The sequence below is a fragment of the Theobroma cacao genome, chromosome 10, assembly GCF_000208745.1.
Source record: "Theobroma cacao cultivar B97-61/B2 chromosome 10, Criollo_cocoa_genome_V2, whole genome shotgun sequence".
Taxonomy (NCBI): domain Eukaryota; kingdom Viridiplantae; phylum Streptophyta; class Magnoliopsida; order Malvales; family Malvaceae; genus Theobroma; species Theobroma cacao.
Window position 1 is genome coordinate 18,883,045 of NC_030859.1, and position 21,490 is coordinate 18,904,534.

Sequence of the window (21,490 nt, forward strand, 5' to 3'; positions counted from 1 at the left end):
TAAGAGCAAAGAAAAGGATTTCATTAAAAGAAGGGAGCAGGAAATCTCTTTGTGAGAATACAAGCCACAGAACAAAGAACTCAAAAAACAGAGGATATTGGTCAATATACCTCCCTTATGAACTGGGCATATTTTAGCAATAACCCCTCAATGAACTCAATATCGGGCATTCAAAAGAAGCTTCCCTGCCTCAAAAGAACAAAAGCATCAGCAAGAATAGTCCACCCAGTCCTAGTATACTAGCAGTTAGTAGCTGATAAAAAAAAAATACTAGTAGTTAGTAGTAAAACTACTATTAACGAGCAATGTTCTTATTATTTAATATGGTTTATCAATTCTTCAACAGTTCAGTTTTATCAATTTTTTTATTATCTATTTTTTATCTTCTAATATCAACTTAAATGTAAAATTGTGATGCATCTTTTGATGATTGAGTTAGTAGATTAGTGAAGACCATACTTGGATCATATTGATAGAAAAAAAGGTAAAATTGACTTAAAATTAATATGAAATATAGAAAAAATAATAAGACAGGTATAAATATTCAAAAAAGAAAAGTTGACGTAATTTTGTAATGATTTTAAAAAAGTGGATATTCAATTTGAAATAGAAAAAGTATATATTATTACATCAATTATTAGTTTAATAATTTATTTTTACTCAATAAGTAGATAAATTTTGAAGCCAAGATGATATTTATATTGCATGATCAAGAACACTTATTTTTTGTTATATATATACATATGTTTAATTATTGAAATTCTTTTCTACACATCATTGAAACAATATTTGGCCATTTGCAATTAATTTTAAATTTAGAAATGTTATTTATTTATTTCTCAGCATCATGTCTACTTTAAATATGTTAACTCATCACAATACTTTTTTACAATCATGCCAATCATTTTAAATTACATTTCTACACATTAATTACATTTTAAATTCAACAATAAGATGTTAGTCATGCTTCTTGGTTCTTTCCTGCTATTTTATTGTTGAATAGTCCATCTGGATATCTTAAATCTCATTATTATTTTCGAAATAATAATTATAACTAAAAGAATTTCAATTACAATCAAATAACCTTCATATATCACATTCCATCCATGAAAAGAATTAATAAATGCACCAACATATTAACTTAAAAGTTTTATTTTTTTTTTGTTTGAATTTGAGAGCTGAGAAATTCGAACTTTACTCTTTAAACGAAAAGATCATGTATCAATCAATAAGCTAAATATTTAAATACAAGTTTTAATTTAATACATTATTCATTCGAATATTTAACTTAATAGTAGGTGTCTGTATATATTTTCAAAGAGTTTATTTGCAAATTGTTTTCCTCCCTAATATATAGAAAAATAAATAAATTTTAACATATTATCAAACTATTGACAAAAATTTATTTCTTTATTTTCATTTGTTGAGGGATATTAATATTTTTTGTACAATATTATGTAATCTAACATTATTAAATTTTGATTTTTTTTTTGAATTAGGAACTTCGTGAAACTCCACCTAAGTACTATCCATCTTTTAATATGTTGTTATCATTTATTTTTAATATAATATTAATAACAAATCATTGTTAATTTATGCTAAGCAAGTATTATGCTCCGTGTAACAAATATAGAGATGAGTATGAATGATTTAGTTTAAGTAGAACTTCTATTCTCATGAATAGTCAATAGAAATGGATAAACCGGCTTCATATTCTTTGCAACTGCTCATGTGTGGAAATGTTGTAGTACGTCCAATTAGAATAAGGGAAAACTCAGCTTATAAGATTGTGTGATTTGATCATTTAATTACGACTAAACAATTAACTGATCTGTACTAAAATCATATTATTCTTTTATTTTATTTAGTTGATCAGCAAACTTAGAAATTAACAATTGGAGTTAATATGTTTCTGGTACTAGTAATTAGAATGCTATCAATAAGATAATATCTGTTGCTTCAATTCTATTAAAGAAAAAGAAAATAAATAATCAGGACGTGCCAGCGTGTGAAATTTAGCTAGCAACAAAATTGAGAGTTAAGAAGAAAGAAATAAAAGGATGGATATATTAAAATTCTTAATTTGATGTTTTTTTTTTATATTCCTCATTCAATTATAAACGTGTTGAAATAAAAAAGATAAATACATAATTCTTAAATAATAAATAATATTATCACGTGACATTGACATTATCAAAATAATATATCACTTTATGATATTGTGGTTGCCTTTTCACGTGAAGGCCTTGGACATCTGGAATATGATTTCTCCGGGAGGTTACCTATACGTGTGTGGCAATTCCAAGGGCTTGGCTAAAGATGTCCATCAAACTCTGCACATTATTTTGCAAGAGCAGGGATGTCTAAACAGCTCGAAGGCTGAGAGCATGGTGAAAAATCTGGAAATGACTGGCAAGTATCTACGTGATGTGAGGTGATGATTATCATGAAAGTACAAAACAAAAAAAAACATATCAAGTGGCATAAAAGTTTTAATTATGCCATCGTGAAGAGATTTATTAGATTTAAAATGAAAATTTAAAAATTTGATGAAATATAATAAAATTATAAAGACTTAATTGATATTTTTTATACATACAAGTAATAATGATAAATAAAAATAATTTTTTTGGATTTTTTTATTGTTATGTAAATAAAATTAATTATGATCTTCTATTTATGAATAATTAATTTTACACTTTTAAATATCTTTATTTTATATGTAATTAATATTTAAAAATAGATAAAAAATATTCAAATAAATAAAAAAGACGAGATGGGTAAAAAAGCATGTAGGACCATTCAATAAATTTGGAGAGCAACGTACAGCTACTGCCCTTTACCAACCCCACTTCAACAGTATGTTGGTCTGAGTTTCTTGGTTGTTTCCTGCGATCCACACATCTTGACTTGACGTCAACTCCAAAACAATATTCTTTTCTAATTAAATTCCAAGTAAAATTTTTAATTATAGTCAAATAATTTTCACATATCACATATTACATCCATAAAAATATTAATAAGCAAGCCAATTAATAAGTATAAAATTTTTAGTTTAATACATTATGCATCTAAATGTTTAATTTAATAGTAATGCATGTCTCTGTTATGAAAGAGCAGAGTTTAATTTTTTTTTTGGTATTATTGATATGAAACAAGATTTATCTAATTTGTAAATAAAAATTTTAATTATGTTGAATGATTTTCATTAATTTTTTAATAAATTTATATTATAAAATCAGTTATATAGAATTGAAAAGTTAATTTTCTTCTTATATGTAATTATTATTTGAAAATAAATATTCACACGCGAGAATAAATAACAACAAGTGTAAATATTATATTATTGGAAAGGGTTGATGGGAATGCACAAAAAACTTTCCAACCAAATTAGGCCCAAAGAAAAGCACAACGCTTGACATGACTTGACTTGCTCAGCTTGTCTAGAAACTGGTAACTCTTCACAACCACATTAATTCCCTATGATTTTTTCTGTAATTCGTATCATCACCCAACCTCAAAAATCTAGCAACCGAATTAGATCCAGAAACAGTTTCCACAATCCATTTTTCTTCTAGTCCAATATCCTTCTCTTGGATTTTCTCTCTACTTCAAGTCTCTTGATTCCTTTCTCAAACATATTGACCATGGCTTTCGTTGCAGAGGCTGCTCTCTCTGCTTCCTTTGACTTGTTGTTGGCCAAGATTTCCTCTTCCGACTTCAACTTTGTCACTGAGAAGCGGGTTCGCGAGGAGATTGAGAACTGGAAAAAGACATTGGAGATCATCCACGCAGTCCTTGCTGATGCAGAGGAGAAGAAAATGAAGAACAAGGCTGTGAAGATTTGGCTGGCTGACCTCCAAGACTTGGCTTATGACGTCGATGACATCTTGGACGAGTTTGCCACTGAAGCTTTGGGGCGTAAGTTGATGAAAGCACATCAGGCCAGCACTAGTAAGGCACAAAAATTCCTTACTAGTTTAAATCCACGTTCCATCATGTTTAACACTAAGATGATGTCCAAGATCAAAGAGATTACAGGAAGGTTGGAAGATTTAGCAACAAGAAAGATTAACCTGCAACTAGAGAAATATGTTGGAAGGCCCATGACAATACCAAAAAGCAAGCCAAGCACTTCTCTGGTGAATGAAGCTACTGTACAAGGCAGAGACAAAGACAAGAAGGTAATAATTGATCTGCTTTTGAGGAAGGATGGCAATGATGCTGGAGTTTCTCTGATTCCCATCACCGGCATGGGAGGGATAGGCAAGACAACCCTTGCTCAGCTTGTCTACAATGACAGTAGCATAGTAGATTATTTTGATCTCAAAGCATGGGTATGTGTTTCTAATGAATTTGATGTTATTAAGATAACGAAAACAATTCTAGAATCGGTCACTTCCCAGTCTTGTGATGTACATGACTTGAATTTACTTCAAGTCAAACTAAAGGAAAAGCTATCGAGCAAGAAATTCTTGCTTGTTTTGGATGATGTTTGGAATGAGAACTTCAATGATTGGATGAAGCTTCGATCTCCTTTTGATGCCGGGATTACTGGAAGCAAAATAATCGTAACAACACGTAGTTCTAATGTTTCATCAATTTTGAGAAGTGTTTCAGATTCAGATTACCCTTTGCAAATTTTATCAAATGATGATTCTCTTTTTATGCTTGCTCATTATACATTAGAGAGAGATGATTTTATTGAGCATCCAGACTTGAAAGAGATCGGCTTGGAGATTGTGAAGAAGTGTGGTGGCTTGCCTTTGGCAATTAAAACTATCGGAGGACTATTGCGCACCAAGGTGAATCATGATGCATGGAAAGATATATTAGAGAGTGATATTTGGAATCTACCTGAAGAGAAAAGTGACTTAACTCCAGCTCTATGGTTGAGTTACTATTATCTTCCTTCACAATTAAAGCAGTGTTTTGCTTATTGCTCTTTAATCCCTAAAGATTATGAATTTAAGGAGGAGGAAATAGTCTTTTTATGGATGGCAGAAGGTTTTCTAAATGAATCAAACATTAAAAGGAAAATGGAAGATTTGGGTAGCAAGTATTTTGAAGAATTGGTATCAAGGTCATTTTTTCAAGCATCTAGTGAGAATGAATCTCAATTTGTGATGCATGATCTGATTAATGATCTAGCTCAGTTCGTTGCAGGAGAAGTATATTTTAAAAGGGAAAGGCATGATGATATGAAAGGTCCAATTAATCGTACTCGCCACTCCTCTTATATCATTAATCATTTGGACGGAATCAACAAGTTTGAAACCTTTTTTGAAGCGAAGTCTCTACGAAGCTACCTACCTTTTGAGATGATGCAACATTCGGAATGTTTCTTAAGCAATAACATTCTCAATGATTTACTGGCATTGAAATGCTTAAGGGTGCTCTCTTTGAAAAGGTACTACATCATAGAAATTCCTTCTTCTATTGGAAATTTAAAGCATTTGCGCTATCTAAATTTCTCTTATACCAAAATAAAAAGTCTCCCTGATTCAATATGTAGTCTTTATAATTTGGAGACTCTTTTGTTAAGGTATTGTGAGAATTTTGAAAAACTACCCCTAAAAATAGGAATTTTAGACAACCTATGTCATCTTGATATAACTGGTGCAAATTCAATAGGGGAAATGCCAAGTGGAATTGGCAAATTAACAAATCTTCAAGTGTTGTCTAATTTTATTGTGGGTCAAGGTGATGGATTGAATATAAGAGAGATGCAGAATTTGTTAAATCTCAAAGGTCAGCTTTGTATTTCTGAATTGCATAATGTGGATGAAGCTCAACATGCATGGGAAGCTAAGCTATCTAGTAAGTGTGACCTTGATAACTTAGAGTTGAAGTGGAGTGCAGATTTCAATGAAAATCTTAGAAAGAAAGAAGTTGAGAAAGAAGTGTTGAACTCGCTTCAACCTCATAAAGATATTAAAGAGCTTGCCATCAAGTATTATGGTGGAACAGAGTTCTCGGATTGGGTGGAAGATGATTCATTCAAAAATTTGCTAGTTTTAAGACTTGAATATTGTGAAAATTGCACATTCTTACCAGGAGTTGGAAAATTACCACTTTTAAAACATCTCTATGTCAAGGGGATGAGAAGTGTGATTAGTGTTGGCAATGAGTTCTATGGAGTGAATGGGCCAAATGTATTTCCATTATTAGAGACCTTGCACTTTGAAGATATGCCAAAATGGAAAGAATGGAAACTTTATGAAGTTGATGAACAAGATAAGAAATTTTGTTGCCTTCAAAAACTCTTTATTGAGAATTGTCCAAAATTAGAAAGAACTTTGCCTGATCAGCTTCATTCTTTGGAGAAACTTGTAATTCGTGAGTGCGAAGAATTGGTAGTTTCAATTTCGAATCTTCCAATGCTATGTCAAGTTGAAATTGATGGATGCAAAGAAGTAGTGCTTGGGAGATATGATGATCTATGGTCTGTTAAAACAATCAGTCTTTCAAACATTTCAAAGTTTGCATGTGTAACAAAAGAAATGAAGATGGTAGAGTCGATGAAAGTAGAAGTTCTCAAAATTAAAGGTTGTGAGGAGCTGACGTCTTTGTGGCAAACAAAGTGGGGGTGGTTGGCGCCTTTGAGATCTCTTCGTACTTTAAAGTTTAAAAATTGTCCGCAAGTCGTGTGTATAGGAGGAGGGTTAAAGGAGGAGGCAAAAGAAGAGCTTGTGCAATTAGAAATACCGTGCAACATTGAATTTGTGAGATTAGCATATTGTGAAGGGTTAGAGAGATTATCGAAGACCTTTCACAACCTTACATGTCTTACACGGTTAAGGATTGAAAAGTGCCCGAAATTGGTTTCACTTTCAACGGACAACTTGCCTCCAACTCTTAGGACTTTGGAGATTTGGAGTTGTGAGAATTTGGAATGTTTACTGGATGACAAGGAGAATATCAATTTCAGTAGCACATCTCTTCTTCAATCTCTTGATATTTGGCATTGTGAAGCTCTGAAATCATTATCATGGAGTGGTAAGTTACCCGTGCAGCTTAAGAAGTTGCTTATTTTAATGTGTCCAGAGCTTGAATGTTTAGCACGGGAAATTGGGGATAATACTTGTCTTGAATCTGTTAACCTCTGGAGTTGTAGAAATATTAAATATTTACCCCAAGGACTGGACAAGCTCAGCCGTCTTCAACAGATTTCTTTAAGGGGTTGTCTAAATCTTCTCCGTCTCCCAGAAGCTCTGCCCAACCTCCACCATCTTCAACGTTTGACTATAGGGGGATGTCCAAGGGTGCAAAATTCCATCGGAGAAAGGGGTTTCCCTGCCAACCTAACCACCCTTGAAATCAATGACCCCAATATTAGTAAGGTAGTAATGGAGTGGGGATTGCATAGACTCACCTCTCTGGCAGATCTCCACATTGATGGTAGTAATTGTGCCGATGCGGTGTCGTTTCCTCAGGAGGAGATAGGAATGAAGCTGCCCCCTTCTCTCACCCATCTTACTATCCAAAATTTCAAAAATCTAAGAAAGCTATCCTCCAACGGCTTTCAAAACCTCACCTCTCTTCAACTTTTGTGGATCATCAATTGCCCAAAGCTCAAATCCATTCCCCGAAAGGAATTGCTTCCCTCGCTTTCGCAACTATGGATTAGGGATTGTCCGGTGCTAAAGAAAAGGTGCAAAAGGGACAAAGGAAAACAATGGTCCAACATCGCCCACATACCTGAAGTGAGAATTGATTGCAGATTCATCTACGAATGATCAAGAGGAAGAATCAGAGCATGTCAACTTAGGTATTTAAAGCCTACAACTAATTACTATTTTAACTGATTTTTTTTATGTACAAATATATCTACACGAACCATGACATGGGCGAACATTGAATTTTTTTTGCATTTAATTCTGAAATATTTTAGCGTGAAATCTTGTGGTTCCTTGTTTATTTGTTTCAGCATTGATATGTTGCAAAGGACATAGTAAGGTAACAAAATACTAATATGTTGACTTGTTAAAATGGAGATGGCAGGAATTATATTCTGCATCTGAAATTTGAGTTCCAAAAATATTAAAATGTGATTTCAAATTCATTTCATGAGCAATCGACAAGGTTGTGCAATCCATGGGAGATTACTTCAAGTATTATGCTAACTCGTGATCAGTGTAGAGATCAGATAGTTGAAAGCTTCTCATGTTAGTTACACCTTAATTGATTTACAGCAATTTAAGTTTAAAGTTTAACCTCTAATAGACTCTAGCTCGGAAAACTAGGCGTTTCTCAATGCTCCTTATATAGTATGGATGATTTCTTGTTGTTCCATGGTTCACATGAGTTTCATAATCTGATCTCACTTTTTTGAAGGAAATTCATTGCTTTCTTCATTGTGATTACTTTGATGCAGCTTGCCTACAACTTATATCTTGTTTCTTCAGTTTCATATTGTCGGGTTTATTCTTGTAGTGATCGTTTATATGCTTTTCTATCTCACCTTCTTTGTAATATGAAATCAGTTAAAATTCCAACTTTCTTTTGGGAGAGCATTTATTTTGTGCATGATTGAGTCTGGAAATTGTCTTCCTCTTTTGTAAAAGGGGAACAATTTCCAAATTTCAAGACTCATTTTCCATTGACAATCAAATATTTTTTGTTGACCATCCTATTTTCCAAATATCCAAAAATGTTGAAGTCAATTTCTCGAAACTAATTTTGTGAAACAAAAAGATTGAAGCTGAATTCAGAATTAAAACCAATACTTTTATGGCAGGTTTGGTAGACATTAAGAAGAAGCTTCTTAGCATTAGAGTATGAGCAGTCTTGAAATCCATCTCTTTTCCTCTTAATAAATGGGGTTGCAGCTTTCACTTCACTCTGCACATCCTTCAAGCTACTACAGGTGAGAACAACAATTAGAATTTTTCTGATTTCTATCTCCTTTGTGCATATGCATAATTAGTGCCTTCATTTCATATCACCAAATTATGTTCATTATATTTGATCAAAAGCAGTATAATAAATATAGCCAGCCCACAAGATGTTCTAACAATTAATGTTATATATTTATTGTTCTCTTCTTCCTTATGCCATGTAAGCATCACAGGTATTTGAGAATCACTGTATTAAGTTTTTTCCTACTCCGCACTAACAACAGAATGATTTGGCCTTGTATGACAGGATGAACAAAACTCATGATTTTGTATCTCATACCAATGCCCTTAGAATCAATGATACAAAGTTTTTCAGGCAGCATGTGAGTGTATCATGTTGAAAGAAAATTAAGATTTTGGGTTCAACTATGATTCTAAGTTGGGTGTGTGTGCACTAGTGGATTTCTTGATCCTTTCGTCCCCAAAATATGATATTATAGATGGTCAGTGATGTTGATTCAAGAATGTCCAATTCCAAAGAGTTGATGCGTAGAGAGCTGTATAGTGTAAGAAATTGTTACCGACCACCAAAAGTGATTTGATGGAGGAATGGGTGGCTATGGGAAAAATGGATTAGAAAGAGAGCATCTTAGTTTAAATGAACAATTAGGCATAGTTTCTATGGATAGTTCACATTTGGTGTGAGATTGTTTCTTCTTAGCACATTCATGATGAGCTAATTTGAATTCACAATGAAATTATTTAATTATTGCCTTCTATACTTAGACCTATACAACCCTGGAATGGGTAAAGGATTAATATATGAATGCTAAGAGTTTTAAATGTCATAGAGAAAGCAACTCAAGTTTCTTCCATTTTCTTTTTCATTGTTTAAATTTTATATTTCTGTTTTTCTATTTAAGGTTTTCTCTTACAGTCAATATCTGTCTCAAGTTTTAATTAGTATGCTTGTTTTAACTTTAAGGTAGTCTTTCTGCTGCCTGGTGGAAAAGATGTGAATTGAAGACTTATGATCCATTGTTGCCAAGAAGATAGTCAGGTAACTTAATACTTAAATGTTGACTTATTAGAATGGATATAATAGGAGTTATACTCTGCATTTGAATCCAAGTTCCAAAAAGTTAAAATGTGGTTTCGAATTCATTTCAAGAGAAATCTGTAAAGTTCCACCAGAATTGATCTTGAGCTATTCGAGTGTAAAGTTTAACCTCTAATAGTTTCTAGCTTATAAAACTAGTTGAAAGTTTAACTTACATTTTAAGAGCAATTTGTAAAACTCTCATATAAAGGCTTTCTTGTTGGGAATTTTGTTTTTTAATGTGAAGTTTTTGGAACTCACAGAGAGTTGCTCCATGGTTCATATGGATTTCTTATTCTGATCTCACTTTTTTAAAGAAAATTCAATGCTTTCTTTGTTGTGATTAATACAATTCAGCTTCCATATAACCTATAGCTTGTTTGTGTGGTTTTATATTGTTTGTTTTGTTCTTGAAATGATCTTTCTCTGATTTTCTATCTCACCTTTCTACAATATGAAAATCAGTTATAAAATTCCAATTTTCTTCCTAGAGTTATTTTCAATCTGTTTTATATCTCACCATGCACTCTGTTTTAGCTACCATTCATAGATGACATTCCATGGGTGGCAATGAACGTTTGGATGCTATCTTTTCCACAAGAGAGAAATAAAGCTTCCCACCTTCATTCACCTTGCGATGAGAGAAATAATGTTTGGAGTAGTTCTTACAAAAAGGCTTTCAAAAGATCTGCATATAGAGGTATGGTGGCAGTTTTTACTTTTGAAATATATTTTAATAAAAATAATCTTTTTGCCCCAAAAAAATTGAAAATAACTTTTAATGAAAACAATGCTTCTGTCCCCATTGAAATTTATCAAAATTTGGAAGTTAGACCATATGAATAAAAATCTCTTAATACTAATCATGCATAGTTAAGTGAACTTTTTCTTCACAAGGGAAAGCACTATATATATTAATGCTTCATATTACCTTTAACACTTGAACCAAACCCAAACAATGTTTCATAAATTTTAGCTTTACAATCAGCTAGATAACTTTGCCCCCATCAAGATAAAATTCTGCATTTATCCCTGTCCTGCCTTAAAAATGGAGAATACTTAATTGCCAGTCATTCATTTCTTTTCAAAAGGAGTGCTTTGTTCAGTTTGTAGCTAAATGTTGTACAACTGTTCCCTGCTGAATCAATTGTTAAAGAGTCAGATAGCTCTTTTCAAAATGAGTGCTTTATGTTGATATTGATGATTGATTTATTAATTATGTATAAAAAGAAGCATGAAAGCTCTTAGGTAATACTTCCTGTTTTCCTCCTATTCACTGCACCGTGTCTATTTAAAATTCCTCTCTATCATTATTAATAGAATTCTTTTTCACTTTCAAACAGTTAATTAAAGTTTTATTATTACAAAGTGCTTCTCATGTCAAACGTGCAGGAATTTGAGTGTGAATTACCTAAGAAAGAATGAAATTCAAACCTTTGGATGTAATTCATTGACAACAATTAATACCAATGGTAAGTTTTCAAAGGTCAATTTTTGAATGCATCCTTAACAGAATAAAGCCTTCCTCGTAATTATCATGAATGTTATTTTCACAATTCTCTGTTTCTTTATCTTAAGTTCTAAGCTTAGATACTTTGATTACCAACTTTTAAATAATTTAGTGGAGCGAAGAAGATGATCCAAATGCATTGTGAAATTGGAAGCCAGGTAACTATATACTAATTCTCATGTTTTACAAAATATCAAGTAAAATAGAAGCATCATAATAATGGTCTTGTATTCAATATTGAAATTCTAAAATTCAACATTTCATTGAACTAAACACTAAGGTAGTCATGCTATGGTTTTTGATAAATCAGGAGTATTGTGGCAAACTTGGTATATATTAAGAATAAGATTTTTAGCATTAGAGAATCAGCAAGCCTGAAATCCATCTCTTTTCTTCTTAATGCAAAGGCTGGTGCTTTGACTCGACTCTACACTTCCTTCCAAGTACTATAGGTGAGAACAACTACTAGAAGTTTTATGAATTCTATCTCCTTTGTGCATATGCATAATTAGTGCCTTCATTTCATATCACCAAATTATGTTATTTGGCTCTTCAGGAAGTATTTGTTTCTGTCATCATTCATTGGATGTGAGCAGAAGCAGTATAATGACAGTAGCCACTCCACGAGATGTTCTACCAATTAATGTTTGATGTTTGTAGTTCCTTGCTTGCTTATGCCATGTAAGCATCACAAGTATATGAGAATTACTGTATTAAGTTTTTTGCTACTCAACACTAACAACAGAATACTTTGGCCTTTGTATGACAGGGATGAACAAAACTCATGATTTTGTATCTCATTCTAATGCCCTCAAAATCAAAGTCGGAAAGGTTTCCAGGCAGCATGTGAGTGTATGTTTGGGCACTAGTGGATTTCTAGATCTTTTCTTCCAAAAAACTCATCTTATAGAGCACCCTTAAACCATGGGCAGTGATGTTGATTCAAGAATGTCTAATTCCAAAGACTTGATAGTTAGAGAGCTGCATGGTGTAAAGTAATAACCGACTGCCAAAAGTGACTTGATGGAGAATTGTGTGGCTAAGGGAAAAATGGATGAGAAAGTGACCACCTTAATTTAAATGAACAATGAGGCGTAGTTATGGTGTTTTAACGACTTGATGTGCCTCCAGTCTCCACAGACAGTTCATACCTGGTGAGATTGTTTCTTCTTAGCATGTTTTATAAGGTGATTATTGATGCTAGAAATTTAGCTTTTTATTGACAACTTCACGTCATATTGTTTACTTGTACTAGAGAAGACTTTTGTAATCCTATTATTTTGAGTAGTGGAAGAATTTGAACGGACTATGGTCCCGTGGTTTTTCCCCTTACCAAGGGGTTTTCCACGTAAAATCTGGTGTCTCGCTTTTATGGGCCGTTGTTATTTAATTTTTTTACATTGATAGCTAATTATGAATTACTACTTTAATTATCATACAATGTATTTGACTTTTATAAAGAGGGATAAAAATTTGGAGTTCTGGTTGTCCGGTTGTAATGGTAGACTGTAAAGACACAATGCTTAGTGCCACCTTCTTTTCTTGGTTCTACTGATTAACCTTGAGGAGTGCTGTCAAAGGAATATATTCAATATGGTGGGTGTGGAGTTCTATGAAGAGAATTGAACAAATGCATTTCCATCATTATAGACTCTTCAATTCCAAGATGTGCTAGAGTCGAAGGAGTGAAATCCTTACCAAGTTGATGAGCAAAACAGGATCTTCACTTCCCTTCATAATCTTTCTGTCAAGAAATGCCCCAGAGTATTGAGAAGTCTACTAAGTTGTCTTCCTTGCTTGGAAACACTTGTGATTCATGATAATTGGTAGTTTTAATTCCAAACCCTTCAAGGCTGTGTGAATTAGAAATTGTTGGGTGCAAAGAAGCGTGACATGAGAGTTCTCTTGATCTTTGCTCATTCAAAAAAAGTCTCTCAAACATCCCAAAGTTGACTTATGATGTTAGGCTTAACAAAAACTAAATTTCTTCCAATTGGTGGTCGTCGGAGAGCGAGCTTACTTGATGCAGAACATCGGGGGCTGGTTAGCTTCTACAGGTTTAGGCTTCAACATGTCAAGGTATGGAGTTGCTGAAAGTTGGCCTATCTTTCATCAAGTGGCCGCTTACTCGTGGGGCTTAGACACCTGCGGATTGACCTTTGCCAAATGCTGGAGTCTTTTGCACAATTAGTTCACAATAACACTTGTCTTGAATTCATTTTCATCAGCAGGTGTGGAAAGATTAAGTACCTACCTGATCATGACTGGTATTGCTATCTCGAAAATTAAGTACCATTGGTTCATTTCCTTTATTTGGCACAAGACTATCAACTGTCATGCCTACAAAACCTATACAATATTGCCTAGCGCCAACAGTTTCCATTGCAAAATCTTTAATCATATTGGTACAAGGGGTTGCCTCCATGTGACAACCATTAATCTAACAATTTAACCAATGACAAAATTATGGTCACCACATCAACCAAATTCAAGGTTCAACATAAGCCAAAAAATGTAAAATATAAATAGTAATAAGAAATGGTACATAAAAGTTACTTTAATAAACAGAAATTTCTTGACAACTTAAGTCTTAATTTGTAAATGACCCGTAACATGGTACAGCCTACTAAACTAATTACAACGAGATGAGATAATAGATAGAAAGCCCGTGACATAGACTTAGACTTGCCCCAAATACACAGCTACAAAAAAAAATTGACTTAGATTTGGATGTCACATATTGTGTCCCCCATGTTCCAATTCCCACTCTTTCCCAAAAGTTACTAGGAGAATGCAACCAAAAAGTCTAGGTGCAGAGCTCACGGGCCACTCCCAGCCTCGAATTGGGCACATCGAAAAGTACCCTATGGTTCTGTTGCTGCATATTGGCTATCACATTCAACACTGAATTCACATTCTCTGGTGCGGATGCCATGGCCAAGCACGTGATGCTGCCTGCCGTGCTGTGGATTAGTAGGTTGTCTTGTGGCAGTGTCACGTTCATGCCTGCGAACATGAACGTTATCGTCGGTGCCACGATTGGGACGGTGTAACATGTGTCGAACCCACCGAGGGATGTCACGTTGGTGACCCTAACTCGCCTTCGGAACTCGTCCCGGACAGCTACGTAGGCCGTTGCTACTAGCCGGGTGAAGACGGTACCTAAGTTGAATAGCAAAGTTTAGTGAGTTTTTCAATGACATAATAAAATTCAACCTAATCAATAATGGTACCAGAAGCCATAAGGAAACATTACCAGAATCAATAATGGTACCAGAACCGGTGGTAGGGTTGAAAGCTAAATCACTTGGTGGGACATCAACAATTTTCCTTCCAACTCTAATTCCAATCAGATTCACAAAGTAAAGTGATGGTCTTCTAGGATTCTTCAGCAATGGGGTGTACTTGATCCTTAATGGCTGCCCAACTGGCCCAAGTCTCAATGACCCAGAGAAGTTTAGAGACCTAAAGCTAGGCAAGCAGTATGAAAATGTGGATTGGTACCAGTTTTGGGTTTGTGAGAGAAGTGACAGTGGACCTCTGCCCAGCCCCAGTAGGCCCTGCGGCGGCACCGAGTTACCGGTTGTCTTTTGGAGACAACCGAAAGTGTAGCTCGGGACAGGGTCAGTGGCTAAGGTGATTGTGTCCTGTGAGAGGTTTGCTGCAATGCTTGAACCACCATAGGTCATGTTGAATATGCACGCGCTTCCATCGCAAGTGGGGTTTGGTACCTGAAATTATCACATGATGCAACTGTTAGAAGAGATTCGATCATTGCCATAGAATTTCCCATGTTTCCTGTTTTGACAGGACAACTTCCCGTGAACTCTCTCGTCAGCTTTCACAAATTTAGCCAAAAGTAATAAAATAGTTATGCATATTAAAAAACATATGGAAGCATGTAAAACCAATCTTTCCCACGCGCTAGTCTAGCGCGTGGCAGTAATTAAGTGACAACTGTGAATTGTTGAGAAGTGTAGAGCATTATCCTTGTTACCTGCTTGCACTGACCAGCTTGGCAGCCAAGGGCCTTGAATGTGGTTGATTTAGCATTGTCGAAAACACTAGAAGAGCAGCCAAGGCAGCCTGAGCAAGGTAACAAAGCAGCATCATTGCTAGTATCCATGGCCATGAGCATGGTTTGAGGTGGGGTTCCAATTTTGGCCCTGACAATGTAAGTTGGACTCTGCACAATCTGCCTGCCTGAAGCTATTGGCACCACGGATTTCTTAGCCACCAGGCTTGACAAGTACTGCAGCCTGGCCTGGTCCTTGGCTTGCGTTTGGAGCAAATCCTCTTCCCATGAGAGTGGCTTTGAGGGTTTGAAAGGTGAGCATGGGCTGTAAATGTGGAACACTTGGAGGTTTGAGCCATGGTCTTGGGTGTCACATTTGGGGTGCAGACCTTCGGCTAGGGAAAAGAAGAGGAAAACAAGAGAAACAAGATGGGTTTTCATGGTTTAATTTGTAGGAAAACTGAACTCAAGTTTCTTTAATGGTTTAGGAACTCAGAGAAAGAGTGTGGGCAGTGAGTGTATATATATAAGTGGGGAAGTATGTTAAGTGGAGTGGAGTGACATGTAGTTTAGTGGGTTGTTTGCTAACAGACTGTATTCCATTTGCTTTTGTAGGCTGGACCTCTCATCCTTCTCGTCCAATTCTACCTAGAGATAGTATCTTACTAGCACTATTTCTTTCTTCTTTTTTTTTTTTTTTTTGCAATATTCTCATTACGTCGTGTCACATTCAGAGAGAAAGATTTGCAGCATGATTTAGGACAAGCTTAATTGGTTAATATATAAAAACTTAAGCATTATTATGAGAGGAAATAGTACTCATGGAGGGGTATATAATGTCTGAGTGAGATTGAACAAATCTCAAGATATGCTCTTATTATAGTACAAAATAAATCTTGGGGTTTTTCTTTATTCTCTTCTGTCTGTCTGCTGATCAACTGCTGCATGCCAATTTAATGGAAAAAATTGTGGGATCTGATTGGCAATTTACAAGCAGCAAAAAGTGGCTTTTGTATTATGATTAACTATTTTTAACATTGATAAAAAAGAAAAGCAACATTAAGTCCCTAGAGAATGATTTGGTAGCATCATTTCTTACGCCTAACTTAGGGGAGGAAACTTAGGCGCAATTGAGGGGATATAAAGAACAAATACTATAGTAGATAGATGCAAGACCTAGTACAAATTATTACATGCAATTTGTATCATCTTAACACAGGGATTACTAATTCTTTTGTGATCAATGATGGATTCAAGATTTTATATGAAAGATGATTAGAGAATAATCATATTATATATCTTAAATTTTATATATAATAAAAAAAATTAAAACTAAAGGGTGACAGTCATCATCTCGTCATCACTTTGACTTCGTTGATGTTTACGACATATTCTTTCTATGAGAGTAGTAGACACTCAAGAAAAAAAGTTGGATTGGAATAGGTGAGTATACCAACTCTTCATAAATGTTTTCGTTCCATATAAAGTGGATACTTAGTTGTCAAAGCTTTTGCCTTGTTGCTAAGGTTGGCAGAGAGTTTTTTCTTTCTATCTATCTTTGTTTATCATGTTTTCAGCCAAAGGATTTTCACATCATGATGCTGAAAAGAGTCATTCTCATTACCCTAGACCTAGGCATTTTGGTGGTGAGCTGACCATGGCCTCTATTTCCTTTGGGGACCAAAAGGGTATATACTCCCTTACAAAGCCAATTGACAACTTTAAACCTAAATCTAGATTAATTTAACCTATGTTATATATGGTGATTATATTAAGGTAATAAAATGATAAAAATTAAAAATAATGTCTCTGACAAAACACTCCGATAATCAAAATTATATAATTTTAACTGTCGAAAAGAATTATCTCTTATTATATAACACAAAATGAGATCTATGTGTATCAAAAGTACAAAGAGCATAATTAATAATAACAATGATTTTTTATTTGAGATAGATTTTGGATCTAATAATATATTATCACTCACATGCAGTCAAAATTGAACAATTAAAATATTATGAGAAACATTAGCACCCTGTAAATATTATTAATTAATTAAAGAGTATCTAGTAAATTAGATTTATTATGCATTGAGGAGATGACCGACAAGGATTTGCATTATTTTTGTTTCTCTCTCAAAATGGAAACCAAAGGAATTGCACTTTGGTGTCTATTTTAATATATATTATTTGCTTTCATGTGATAATTTATTTTAATTTAAAGCAAGATCATGATTTAATTCCTTTGATTTAAAAAGTACAAATTGAAGAAATATTGGAAAGCTACATGATGGAGGGGAGAGAAAAAGCTGATTTGCTTTTGTGGGCTGTTTGTATAATGGGTTATGTAGGGTTCCATCTCCCATTCGCATTGAGATTTTTTTTTTAAAATACTTAAAAAAAAATTTAATTATTTTTTATTTTGTATTAAATTTAATTATATTTTTATATTTTTATTTTGAATCAAATAAAACTTTATGATTGACAGTTTACTTATCATTTTATGTCACATGTTAATAATATGACATGCTGAAATGATATAATGGATATTGACATATCATAATAAATATTGACATGACATGCTTACATAACTTGATGATATGATCGTGTATTATTTTCACTTTTTTACGTTAATATAATGTTAACGTCACATCATTACGTCGATTTAAAAATGACAAATGACGTTATAAAAACGTATTTGACTATAAACAAAAATACAAGAGTTTAATTGAATGTAATCGAAAATAAATTTTTTATAACATATAATATGAAAACAAAACTATATACTATTCAATCCCAAATAAAAAATTGAAAGAAAGAAAGAAAACAAAATATGAATAGTGAAGTCAAGCTCATCAGGTCTAGTATAGTCAAACATTTGCTGGCTTTTTGTCTATCAGACATGAGATAGGAACAAAACACCCGTTTGAAGTAGCATGTGAAGCTACACTGTTTGTCAATTTTGTCACTTTGGAATAAAACAACTACACATGAATTTGGAAGATTATAAACATCTTCTCAACTCTATAAGCTGTCAGTCTGAGGTTAATTTCACACTTATTAATAAACAAAGAGAAAATAAAATTTAATAGTGCATAGATTTTTGAGTTTTTTATATTTTTAAATCACATAAATTTTTAATTTTATTACTAAGAATTTTTTGTTTGCTTTGACACTCTATTTGAGGGAAGGATGATCATGAAAATTAATATTTTGATTGATCTATAATTTGGTCCAGGTACACAATAGAAGGCAGTCATCTCTAACCCATTAATTCTCACCTTTATTTATTCTCAAGATTTGAATTTAAAACTTTTAATTTAACATTTTTAGTTCTAATCATGAAAATGTCTCTTTAAAAAAAACTTTTTTTGATACTCAAGAAATTTTAATCTCTAATCGCAACATCAACATGTTAAATAAAAGAGTATAATTAACAACTTAATAAGCGTAAAAACATGTAATTTTCTCCGAAAATATATAACTACTTCGAGAAAAACGGACGAGGAGTATTCATTTTAATATTAACCAAACTTATCAATTTTACGGAACTTTAGTATGATTTTATTAAAATTCAGGCATTTAATTGAATCCATATCTTTCCTATAGCAGAAAACATTGAGTAAAATAATGAAATTCTTAACATTTCCAGCAAAGAAAAAATGCAACATAAACAGAAATTAGACTTTCTTTCTGCTATGACTTCACTGCTTGCTTCCTTCTAAGGAAAAGGATAAGGTTGTGTAAAAATTCTTGATAGCAGCTAAAGAAACTTTACTCAAGGAGTCCCCCCGGTGAAAAATGATTGCTCAAGAAAGTTCATATTGACAATAGTAACAAGAAAAAGTTGATTTCCAAAGGTAAATTGAGTCTAAAGACATAGAAGGATAGAGAAGTGGTAGTGATGCTAATATAAATTGAATTTATTTGAATAAATCAAGAATTAGTTCTTGAGGAAGAAGAAAAAAAAGGTATATAATACTATTATTACCAAGAGGTTGCAATATGATTAGTATATACAAAAAAGTAGATTCATACATTTTAAAATACCTATATCTCTTTAAGTTTTAATCGAAATTTTAGACGAATTTATTAATTTTTGAAATAAGCATTCTGCTCCCAAAAAAAAAATCTTTCTCTGGACACAAAGGTCCAACCGTTAACTGTTAATGTTTTCATTAATTTGATGAAGTGATAATATTGAAAAGATAATTTTACTTTTATAAATTTTAAATATTACTATGATATAAATTTTTTCGTAAAAAAAAATAATTGTAATTTTTAAAATTAATAAAGAATAAAAAGCATTTTAGTTTTTTCATAGTTTCTGTTAATGATATTTACACTTTTAAAATAGATTGTCCATTTTGAAAATTAATGAATCTGCGTGAAATTATGACTAAAAGTCAAAATGTGAGAATATTTTACCATACATTTTATTATCTAAAAAAATTACATATTTTATATATAAGCCTTCAAATATTTTATTTATTTTTGTATTTTAATAATATTGAATTAGAAAAAAAAAGCAATAAAGGGCATGGTAGTATACTTACTTCTTAAGACATGGTAGTATACTTTTTCATTTTAATGCATAATAAATTTCAAAGTTCAGTCCCTTAATTGGTAAGTTTCCAAGGAAATTGGGAGGTGAACTGTTTTGCTTCAGAGTGGTAAAAAAAAAGTGCAAAGAACAACTTGACAAACACAGAGAAGAAGTAAATACTTGGCAAATAAAATCTTCTGCACCATTGATTGAAGCATCCCACCAAGTACTTTAATGTCATGAAGTGAATATGGCTTCAAAGCTAGAAACAGAGAGAGAAAAAATCTGCAGAATAATGGTGGACAAACTTTTTACCTGCAGATTTTGTCCAATTCCCTCTCTGTCCTTTTTACCTTTCCTTCACTTTTTTTGGGGTTTCATGAATAATAATGATGAAGGGTTATCACGTGAGCACATTGCCTGAGCGGTGAGGCGGAGAGTGATTGCTCTCTTCTCTCCCTCTTGTTTGCTGTGGCCGACACTTTCCTCACATGCATGGTGGCCTTGTAGATTAATTGTGACCTTTGTTGTTGCCCTCTGACCTCTCACTATTAAATCCTCCTACAAACAGTGAGGTGGGGAGATCATGTTTCTATTTATAAATGGAAATTCTTTATTTATTTTTGGAAATGTTGTAGGGTATTTGTGGTGTTCTTGACCCAATGTTTGAGGTATAACTCCAAAAATTAAACAAAAAATCATCTTAACATATATCTGAATTTGGCTCAACGTTAAATGCGTGTATCTTTTAATTAAAGAGTTACATTCGATTTCTTTTTTTTGATAAAAATAAATAAATCAATTAAAACGAAAAACGTGATATATCAACTAAATTAGTCAAAATTTGTGATTGATTTTGGTAAAACACTTATATTTATCTGAAATTCCACCTTTCGTACGTCTATTTATGTAAATAATTAATATTAATCTCTTAACATTTGATTTAATAATAAATATATGCATATCACTTCATTCAAAGAAATGAATTCAAATTTATTTTTCTTTAAATAAGAAACAATTTTTTTGATAAAACCCATCATATAACGAGACATATCCATTGTTGAACTTTCAAACTCGTCCTATTTATAGTTCAAGTATTTGGTTCAAGGCATAGTATGCAAAAAAAAAAAAATCCAGAGATGTCTAGAATGTTTTAAATAGAGATAGATGAGAAAAGTGGGGAACATGAAAATTTGGATCTTAGTAAATATGAAAACAACTCAATTTTAAGATATTAAATGGGACAAAATTGTAATGAAACCAAGTAGACCCTTGGCTTCACTCTTAGACCCAATGATTGGTCCAAATATTCTCTAATTCAAAGAATCGAGTTTAAATATTATAATTAATAAAAAAATTGAACAAACAAATATAATAAAATGTAACCTTTCAAGTGTAATAATTATTTTTTTATATATATCGAATTAGTTAGTAAAAAAAATTTTCGAATCTCAAACAAAGCAATTGAAATATAAAAGATA

The 21,490-nt window shown here is 32.8% G+C and overlaps 2 protein-coding genes across 2 annotated transcripts; one reads left to right on the top strand and one right to left on the bottom strand.

The window, feature by feature from the left end:
• Positions 3,373-12,927, top strand: LOC18587200 (putative disease resistance RPP13-like protein 1). The gene is made up of 8 exons (XM_018129279.1): positions 3,373-7,771; positions 8,741-8,869; positions 9,148-9,223; positions 9,826-9,900; positions 10,477-10,639; positions 11,332-11,901; positions 12,006-12,130; positions 12,219-12,927. Exon 1 carries the CDS (start codon positions 3,648-3,650, stop codon positions 7,737-7,739), a length of 4,092 nt encoding a protein of 1,363 aa, XP_017984768.1. The 5' UTR covers positions 3,373-3,647; the 3' UTR covers positions 7,740-7,771; positions 8,741-8,869; positions 9,148-9,223; positions 9,826-9,900; positions 10,477-10,639; positions 11,332-11,901; positions 12,006-12,130; positions 12,219-12,927.
• Positions 13,963-16,050, bottom strand: LOC18587201 (aspartyl protease AED3). The gene is made up of 3 exons (XM_007010898.2): positions 15,447-16,050; positions 14,706-15,180; positions 13,963-14,611 (listed from the first exon to the last, which is right to left on the bottom strand). Exons 1-3 carry the CDS (start codon positions 15,903-15,905, stop codon positions 14,256-14,258), a joined length of 1,290 nt encoding a protein of 429 aa, XP_007010960.2. The 5' UTR covers positions 15,906-16,050; the 3' UTR covers positions 13,963-14,255.

Excerpts from the sequence above, each read along its gene's own strand:
- LOC18587200 (XM_018129279.1), top strand. The coding sequence starts at position 3,648 with ATGGCTTTCGTTGCAGAGGCTGCTCTCTCTGCTTCCTTTGACTTGTTG.
- LOC18587201 (XM_007010898.2), bottom strand. The coding sequence starts at position 15,905 with ATGAAAACCCATCTTGTTTCTCTTGTTTTCCTCTTCTTTTCCCTAGCC. Across the intron at positions 15,181-15,446 it reads AAGCTGGTCAGTGCAAGCAG|GTACCAAACCCCACTTGCGA; the intron begins GTAACAAGGATA and ends TGATAATTTCAG. Across the intron at positions 14,612-14,705 it reads TGGTACCATTATTGATTCTG|GTACCGTCTTCACCCGGCTA; the intron begins GTAATGTTTCCT and ends TATTCAACTTAG.